Consider the following 9,497-nt stretch of genomic DNA (forward strand, 5'->3'; position numbering starts at 1 on the left):
ACGACAACTGTTCATTGGAACACATCCTGCTCATGCTTGGCTTGTCTGCTTCAAACTTTCTCCTTGACATTTCAAGACATCAACATTTCCCCGTGCGAGCATACATCCACATAAGAAATCGCTGTATGATAGCTACAGAAAAACAGGTAAAGTCACTACTGTTCCTTCACCGCAGGTAGTCCGTTTAAAGCAGAGTGGATTCTTATTGTTGCACGGTTGACCCGTAGATCTGAGGATTCAGCAGCTTGACTCAGTTCTCTGTATCTGTAGGCTATCTGTAGGGTACGTCGCTAGCATCCAGATTGCTGGCTTTGGCGCGACGGATGGGTGTGCGCAGCGACGTCGTTTAGCGGCGGCTGGTGGTCAGCGCCGACTTGAATGCATCAGTAGAGTCTGAGTGGACAACTATGTTGTCCAGGTGATTCCACTCTATTGTGGATCGTGGGAAAAACGACTGTCTGTATTGTTCGGTGTTGCAGCGTGGTACAGCGAAACACCTGTTTTTTTATGTAATTGTCTATGGGGTTGCTACCAACGTAGTCTGCTGTTTGTCGTCTGGGTCGAATCATGCGGCCAGCACGTTGAGGGGTCAGGAATTTGTCTGGAGGCATTGCCGGCACCAGCCCCTCAACCACCTTGTAGTAAAAAGTCAGGCGGAGGTGTACTCGTCGTTCCTGGAGAGTCGGGAGGTTGTGGCGTGTCAGAAGGCCTGTAACAAAGCCAGGACGTCTTGATCGGTAGTCGTTGGCGATGAAACGTGCTGCAGTGCGCTGTACAGTATGCGTTCCATCCTATCGATGTCCTGCGCTTTGTACGGGTCCCGGACTACGGCTCCGTACTCAAGGAGGGGTCGGACGAGGGCCAGGTAGGCATTTCGTCTGCAGGTTGCCGGGCAGTGGCGGAGGTTTCTGCGTAGGAAACCAAGAGTACAGTTTGCTTTCTTGGTGATGCTGCTGATGTGGTTTCTCCACTTGAGGTTGTCAGAAAATAGGATGCCTAGGTATGGGTTGGAAGGGACAGTTTTGAGGATGGTGTTGTTGAGGGAGTACATGAAGGTGGAGGGTGGTTTGTGGGAGATGCTCATGACATAGCACTTGGTGGCGTTGAAGCGCATTCCCCATTTCTCTGCCCAGCCTTCTAGACACTTCAGGTTCTCTTGTAGGGTGTGGTGGTCGTAAACGAGACAGTCGTCGGCGAACAGCCTAACCTGGGATCTAACTGCCTGCGGGAGGTCGTTGATGTGGCTGAGAAAGAGGAGTGGGCCCAACACGGTGCCTTGTGGGACGCCTGAGTCGACGGTAGTGGGCTGGGACGTAGACTGCCTTCAACGACGACTTGCATGCTGCGTTCCTTGAGGAAGCAGTGAAGCCATGCGTGGAGGGGGCCTGTGATGCCATAGTTGGCCAACTTGAGGAGGCGCCGGTCATGGGGGACGGTGTCGAATGCTTTGAAAAAGTCTAGTATGGCCATGTAAATTTGTTTGCCTTGATCAAAAGATTGTAGTAGGTCGCTGGTGGTGGTTAGTAGTTGGGTTTCGGTGGAGTAGCCAGATCGAAAGCCGTGGTTCAGTTTGTTGTGTAAGTGCGTGTGTGTGTGTTTTTGAAAAGTAAGGTGGTTTCTTTGCATCGAAAATTGTATACCAGCAGCTAGGTTACAGTTAATGGTGACTCTCTTGAACTATACAACCATTTGCAACATATAAAATTTACAATTTAGTCTACATAAGTGCATGCAACAAGGGTTTTGGATTTTGTTCCTTCCAATTTTTTTTTCTTTTTTAGCAGTTTAGACTTCTGTTTTCTGAATTATGATTTGTTCTCTTTGTTTCCATGAACAGCAATAACACAGGGTGCATGTAAAGCGACACCACAACTACTCCAACATGCCGTTTATGAAAGGGAGAGCACCGGTGCGCTACACACTGCGTTTTCTTGAAGCCGGTAGACTGGTTCTGAAGGACAATGTCAGCATTTTCGCACTTAACTACAACACTGGACAGAGACCCAGCAAAGGAGCATAGTAAGTTATCAGATTAGAAAATGTTGTTTTCTGATGAGTTATAGTGTTTTTCTTCTTCTTCTGGCAATTGTAATATAAAGTGTGCTGACATATAATACCGGCACGGTTGGCCTAGTGGTAAGGCGTCCGCCCCGTGATCGGGAGGTCGTGGGTTCGAACCCCGGCCGGGTCATACCCAAGACTTTAAAATTGGCAATCTAGTGGCTGCCCCGCCTGGCGTCTGGCATTAATTATGGGGTTAGTGCTAGGACTGGTTGGTCCGGTGTCAGAATAATGTGACTGGGTGAGACATGAAGCCTGTGCTGCGACTTCTGTCTTGTGTGTGGCGCACGTTATATGTCAAAGCAGCACCGCCCTGATATGGCCCTTTGTGGTCGGCTGGGCGTTAAGCAAACAAACAAACAAACAAAAGCTGACATATAATGATATGCTCTGTGTTTGCTGGAGTAAACATGTCAGCATTTATGTCTGTAACCCTTGTAACCCTACTATCTCCACCCTTGCCTTTCATATTTTTCAGTCTTACAAAGGAGGCTTATTGATTGCTGAACCACCCCTTCCAACTTGTTCCTACTTTCCTGTGGGCCAAATATGGTCTTTCTGTTCAAGGATCATGACCTGTGGGAAATGCTTTAAATTGATAAATCACATGAGTATTTTTTAAGTACAAAAATGCTAAGAAAATGTATTTCCAGCATGGCATGTACTGATTCTAGGAAGCACTAAAACAGCATCAGATAAGAAAAGCATATGAATTTTGTATGGAATAAACAAATGATTTGACAGAGAGGCAAAGAAGTTTCACAGAAAACAATGTTGATTGTGACTTTTACCATGTTCTTTTTTTTCTTGACAGTCACTTCGCATTCTGGCACCTGCCCCAGCTTCAGTATAAGAACCCTGGCGTGCAGTTCCTTGTCTTCAAGAACATGACACCTTCACCTCATTTGAAAGTATACTTTGGTGAGTAGAATGATTCTTCTTAACCTTCACCTTGCTTCGTGGGCCATGCTAACTTATCAGTTGTCCATACTGGTATTTTATTACAAGTATGCTGGCTGTAGTATGTCTCACAGACACCAGTTGCTCTGTTAGGCCAATGAGTTAACCGGTTTTAAAACGCACTTGAAATTAGCCTGCACAATATAGCATCTACCTGCTGACTGCAAGTTGTAACATTCATAAGCAAACAATACACAGTGACATAGTTTGAGAATGAGAATGGCATGGTACAGATGATTTGGGTCATGTACAGTCCATTACCTGCCTTTGCGTCCACCTCATCGAAAGCGACCATCTGCCCACAAGGACTGCTCGGAAGTATCCCAGATGAGTTTTTCTTCCATATATTTCGCTTTCCATTTATTTTATTTTATGCAATTTATATCGTGCACATATCTCAACCACGGATTCAAGGCGCAGGGATTTATTTATGCCGTGTGAGATGGAATATTTTTACACAATATATCACGCATTCACATCGGCCAGCAAACCTCAAGCCTATTAGGGCGAGCATTCACCTTTCACGGCCTATTATTCCAAGTCACACGGGTATTTGGTGGACATTTTTATCTATGCCTATACAATTTTGCCAGGAAAGACCCTTTTGTCAATCGTGGGATCTTTAACGTGCACACCCCAATGTAGTGTACACGAAGGGACCTCGGTTTTTCGTCTCATCCGAAAGACTAGCACTTGAACCCACCACCTAGGTTAGGAAAGGGGGGGAGAAAATTGCTAACGCCCTGACCCAGGGTCGAACTCGCAACCTCTCGCTTCCGAGGCAAGTGCGTTTACCACTCGGCCACCCAGACCATTTGTCTATAACAACTACTTTTGGCCAGTTCTTTCTGTGGTCGCTGTAGACAGGTTCGACTGTATAAAGTGTTAAGTAGTTGTCTACATTTTTTGTTGTTGTATGCTTTCAGAGAATGGAAAGACCTTGTTGTCACAGCTTGACAGTCAGCCCAAAGACGACATACTCCAGCATGTCAAGGACGTCTTCTGTAAATCAGAGTAAGTATACATTTATGCATTGAAATCTTGCCTTAAGAAAGACATTTGTTTTAATTTCATTTGAGAGTTGTGGTTCTTATGTTTCCGTGGCTTTTCCGTAAAGTTATTTGTTCATGATCTGAGAATATTATTGGGTTTGAAAGCAAAAATTGTATGTGTTTCAGAGTGCATGCATGTGTGTACGTGTTTGTGTGTGAGTGGATGTTTACATTGCCGTTGATGAAATTGTGTTCACATATATATATATGAGGAGTGAATCTTGGATGCAACTCATTCTCTTCTTAGCATGCACAAAGCTACTTCTCTTATCACTACAATCTTGCAAAATCTTCAGCGCAGCGCCCAGTAAGCTACTTCTCTTATCACTACAATCTAGCAAAATCTTCAGTGCAGATCCCAGTAAGCTACTTCTCTTATCAATACAATCATGCACAATCTTCATTGCAGATCCCAGTTACTGGAGGAGACATTAGCTCGTGAGAAGAAGTCAAACCCAGCAAACTTCGGTCATGGATGTTTGCGGGAATGTATGTGTGAAATTCCAGGCCAGGTTCCCTGCACGTTGTGGGTGGTGCCCCCTAAAGAGCTGCGAGGAAAGCATTATCTGTATGGCAAAGATGTAGAGGAGGAATCGTAGCACTGTGGAATTTGTGTGTATTAGCTGGAAGTGACATCCGACCATGCGAGTGTAGTGTTAAAGTAATGTGAGAGAGCTGAAGTGAATAAGAGAGACGTGCTTGTATGTGTAGGAGAGTGTTACGCGTGAAAGAGATTGTGTGCATATGTGGAAGAACTGAACTGAACTTTATTTTATAAGGGAGAAAGGAAGACAGAGAGAGAGAGAGAAAGAGAAAATGTGTGTGTGTGTGTGTGTGCAGAGAGAAAGAAAATGACATAAATGTTATTGAGTTGTATACAAAAACAATAAACATGAACAGTCATTTGTGAATTGTTATTTATTGAACTCACATGTTATAGTAATTGCAAATCATAACCATCAATGTATCTTGATTGACTTTGTTAGTGTCTGTAATTTTGTCTCAGTGTCTATGTTCTCCTTACTGTACCACACATTTCTGTTGTGAAATACTTTACATTTGATTGTTCAATGCGTGTTCAGATTAGAAAGAAAAAGAAAGAGAGCGTGAAAGTGCGTGTGTGTGTGGCTTCAGATACAAAGCAAATGGGTGAACTATTCTTGGTTTCTATGCATTCTGTAAAGCTGTGTATTCTGCCACTAGTTTTATACATGTATTGTCAAATGCTCGTCATCATCACATTTGTCCTCGAGAGATGAATTACAAAAATAATTCAGTGGGGTTTGTTTAGGTTTTGGAAGAGTGAATACCCTTGCGAAAACCTCCGACAAACATTGGAGGGACCAATCACTGGCGAGGGGCGTGTCGAGGGAGTTCCGAAACACCCCTCCAACATTTGTCAGAGGTTTTAGCAAGGGTATTCATTCTTCCACAACCTATACAAACCTGACGGAGTTATTTCTGAAAATTGTTTATTTATCTGGACAGATTTCAAGAATAATGCCAATTTTTACAGAGTGGCGCTAAAGTATCATTACAATCATTGCGACTTCAGAATACTTCAGACTAGAGCTTCATCAAAGATTACAGAGCATTATATGCTGCTTGTACATGTTAAAATAGGCTACCTGCAACATTTCCAAGTACACTTTCATTTCAGCTAGCTAAGCTTGGTTAAATCCCTCAATTTTATCAAGCTCTATTTCTGTAATGAGCATTGTTACTGGTAAAGCAGTGAAGAATCTTTCCTTCCTGGTGAAACACTTTTTTTCTTCCTTTCGAGCAATTAATTCAATTACCCAGAATTACATTGTACATTCACTGAAAAAGAACGCACGCCCATTCCTTTTTTTTCACCAAAAGCGGTTGAAAAAAAGAAGTTATTCAGACATGAACACCTAAAATTCTATTGAAATTGAAACGCACAATTTTCAACCAGCAGTACAGCATACATGTAATAGAGATAATGTTATTTGTGAAGCAAGCAGGTAACAGCACCACACACACTTACAGTTTACTATCTATGGTTTAGTGCAGTATAAGCAGGTGTGTTGGTGAAGCACTCAAACTTTAGCATCATAAACTGAGCAAAAAAATGATTGTACCCATTTTTGTACCCCAACTAAAACATTCATTCCCGTGTCATTTTATTCAAACTTTATATGCCATTAAAGGCCCTTTACTGGCACACTTTTCAGATCAAAGATTTCTGTTTTAAGTATCACGTGACCGCCTATTCTGAATTGTTGTCGATTTTTTAATTGGTACATTACGTTTTTGTCAGGTCGATTTGGGGGGTACCCTGACTTCGGTGGTGGTCAAATGATACCTACAACAGAAATCTTTGATCCAAAAAGTGTGCCAGATAGCCTTACAGTAAAGGGCCTTTAATGGCATATAAAGTTTGAATGAAATGACAAAGCAATGAATGTTTTAGTTGGGGTACAAAAGTGGGTGCAATACTTTTTTGCTCAGTTTATATTCTAGTAGACCTATTTCTACCGTCCAGTGAAGCCTTGGCCAGCCACAATAAAGCAATGGAGGAAAATACTGGACAAGAGCAAACAGTGGGACACAAAAAAGCAAGTCTATGTGACAGCCTTTCTCTCATTCTTCCCATAACATCGCTGTCTCTACCACATGCGCTCTCTCTCTCTCTGTCACTCTCTCTCTCTCTCTCACACACACACTCTCTCTCTCTCTGTCACACACACACTCTCTCTCTCGCGTATATAATTATATGTGCGCACATGCACACCCACAAACACTGTCTCCTAATTTACAAGTGACACAGCAAAAATGTAAACATTTCATAGTATTAATCAAACGGTGGGATGACTGATGAATACTTACCCAACACAAATAAGAGAAAAAAAATTGCAAAACATCAATGCCCAGGATTAACTTGTCACCAGTGTATTTGGGACAATACTTTGCACACTTACAAAATCACAACTTACTGTATTGCACATTTGGAATCTTTGCAGGGTAAATATAATTGCAGACAGCAATTACAAAAAGCCCCCCCCCCCCCCCCCCCCTCTTTCTCTTCCTTGACCAAAGCATGACGGTTTAAAACATTCAATGGTCCACCTGATCATATCACAAAATTCACAACCTAAAGGCTCGGTTAACACTGAAATTGTATTTTGTTCTTCAGAAATACAGTGTCAAAAAGCTGTGGTTTTGCACTGTACAATTACATAATCATACCCTGATTTGTTGGGTTGTCTTGACAGAGTGACCGGATTGTGTGAAAGGAAGGATTTGCACTTACAAAGAGGTACCGCTTTAAACAAAAACGGCTTACTTGATCACTGAAAAATGTTATACAATATGAATTTTCAAAATTTCTACTGTCCTTACTATTTGCTGCCAGCACATGACGGGCGCAGTGGCGTGGTGGTAAGACGTCGGCCTCCTTATCGGAAGGTCGTGTGTTCGAATCCCGGTCGCTGCCGCCTGGTGGGTTAAGAGTGGAGATTTTTCCGATCTCCCAGGTCAACTTATGTGCAGACCTGCTAGTGACTTAACCCCCTTCGTGTGTACACGCAAGCACAAGACCAAGTGCGCACAGAAAAGATCCTGTAATTCATGTCAGAGTTCGGTGAGTTATGGAAACACGAAAATACCCAGCATGCCTACTCAACGAAAGCGGAGTGAGCTGACTATGCTCTCAGAGTATAGTGTGGGGAACCCAAATGGGCAAACGAGCTCACACGTAACCAGAAAATTCTGGAATGCTGAAGAAGAAGAAGAAGCTGCCAGCACATTTCAGTTTTAATGTCAGACGATAGAAAATTTCAAACTTGAGTATCTAGCTGACTGAGAATGATAGGACTTATCGATAGATACTGAAAAAAAAAAGTCTTGAGAAAAAATCTTTCATTTACATTGAAGCTACCTTTATGATCAATTCTCTCAGCATTGCCTATCACTCAAGAAATGGAAAATTTCCTAAATAAATTATCATTTAATTAATATACTTACCCGAATCACATTAGCATTGAGTCACCTGAGATGCTTATCACTGAAAAACGCTTACCCGGCTAAAGAATTTAAAGGGAAGCAACCCCATCACCAAAACGAAAGTGAAAGTAGCTTTGGTAATGGGCCAGTACACCGGGAGTTACCTCCCATACGGGTGTATGCCACGTCACTTCCTCTAGGAACACGTGCCTATTATCATACGGCTTTAAAAAATCTTAAAACCATAAGCGGGGCAGGTGGGAGGGAATACAGTATGTGATTCGGGTAAGTATATTAATTAAATGATAATTTATTTAGGAAATTTTCCATTTAATATCATATTCTTACTCCGAATCACATTAGCAGATAACATCAACAAGGCGGTGGGCTAGAAATGAATCAAAACTCACCATCAAGTTCTGGACAGGAACTGGCCTGCTGCTATGAGCGCTGGAAGGCCTCTGGAGCCATCCTGTCGAAGAGCTGTGACGTCCCGAAGATAAAAGTTTATGAAAACATCTTCGGAACGCCAATACGCAGTTGTCAGCACCTCCTCTAGACGTCTGGAGCGCAGAACTGCCAGAGAGGATGCCCACGCCCTCGTCTCATGGGCTCGGGCCGAGTCAAGTGGCAAGGAGGGCATAACCCCCCCCCTCTTTGTGCGCCTCCACTCATAAGCCTGCTTGATGAGCGAGGACACCCACCGGGCCAACGTTACCTTCGACAAATCTTTCTCGCGCCTAGTAAGGAGAGAGATAAACAACAACTTCTGAGAACTAGACCGAATCGGCTGAGTCCGGGCTAAGTACAGACGAAGTGCCCTCACAGGGCAATTGACCGAATCGGGGTCACCCGGGGCCAACGCGCTGGTCAGAGCCTTAACTCTAACCAGCGGAGAGGCCTGCCCCGGAGACTGATTCTTGGCCAGGAAATCAGGCCGGAAACGCAAAGATGCGGAACCGTCCGGCTCAAAGGAGATATCTCCAGGCTGACCCGACAGGGCGTGGACCTCGCTACCCCGTCGGGCCGTAGCCAACAAAAGGAGAAACAGCGCTTTGCGAGTGACATTGAACAGACTGGTCTCGCTTAAAGGCTCAAAATCCGCAGAACGAAGGAATTCCAGGATTAAAAACAAGTCCCACTTGGGAGCGGGCAAACGAGCTTTAGCTTCCTTAAGAGCAGCCCCTTTAATGACTGCAGCTATAACGCCCCCGACTCGAACAGAACGACCAATCTGCTGAAGAGTCGCCGAGATAGCGGAGCGCCGGACCCTCAACGAGGAGACTGAGGCGCCCTGTGAAGACATGAAAGAGAGGTGGTTAGCGACCTGAATAGAGCGCGGAGCCACCGAACTCACCCCTCTAGCTGAACACCAGGCAGTCCATGCCTTCCAGTGGGAAGCATAAACTGAAGAGGTGGACGCTCTATGCGAGCGAGCCACCAAGTCCAGAGTCA

The 9,497-nt window shown here is 44.0% G+C and overlaps 1 protein-coding gene across 1 annotated transcript; it reads left to right on the plus strand.

Moving 5' to 3' along the window:
- The first annotated feature begins 2 nt into the window (after window positions 1–2).
- On the plus strand, window positions 3–5,122 carry LOC138964890 (small ribosomal subunit protein mS25-like). The gene is made up of 5 exons (XM_070336961.1): window positions 3–146; window positions 1,838–2,019; window positions 2,876–2,982; window positions 3,948–4,035; window positions 4,483–5,122. Exons 2-5 carry the CDS (start codon window positions 1,883–1,885, stop codon window positions 4,670–4,672), a joined length of 522 nt encoding a protein of 173 aa, XP_070193062.1. The 5' UTR covers window positions 3–146; window positions 1,838–1,882; the 3' UTR covers window positions 4,673–5,122.
- The last annotated feature ends 4,375 nt before the right edge of the window (window positions 5,123–9,497 follow it).

The sequence above is a fragment of the Littorina saxatilis genome, linkage group LG4, assembly GCF_037325665.1.
Source record: "Littorina saxatilis isolate snail1 linkage group LG4, US_GU_Lsax_2.0, whole genome shotgun sequence".
Taxonomy (NCBI): Eukaryota; Metazoa; Mollusca; class Gastropoda; order Littorinimorpha; family Littorinidae; genus Littorina; species Littorina saxatilis.

Excerpts from the sequence above, each read along its gene's own strand:
- LOC138964890 (XM_070336961.1), top strand. The coding sequence starts at position 1,883 with ATGCCGTTTATGAAAGGGAGAGCACCGGTGCGCTACACACTGCGTTTT. Across the intron at positions 2,020-2,875 it reads AGACCCAGCAAAGGAGCATA|TCACTTCGCATTCTGGCACC; the intron begins GTAAGTTATCAG and ends TTTTCTTGACAG. Across the intron at positions 4,036-4,482 it reads GACGTCTTCTGTAAATCAGA|ATCCCAGTTACTGGAGGAGA; the intron begins GTAAGTATACAT and ends TCTTCATTGCAG.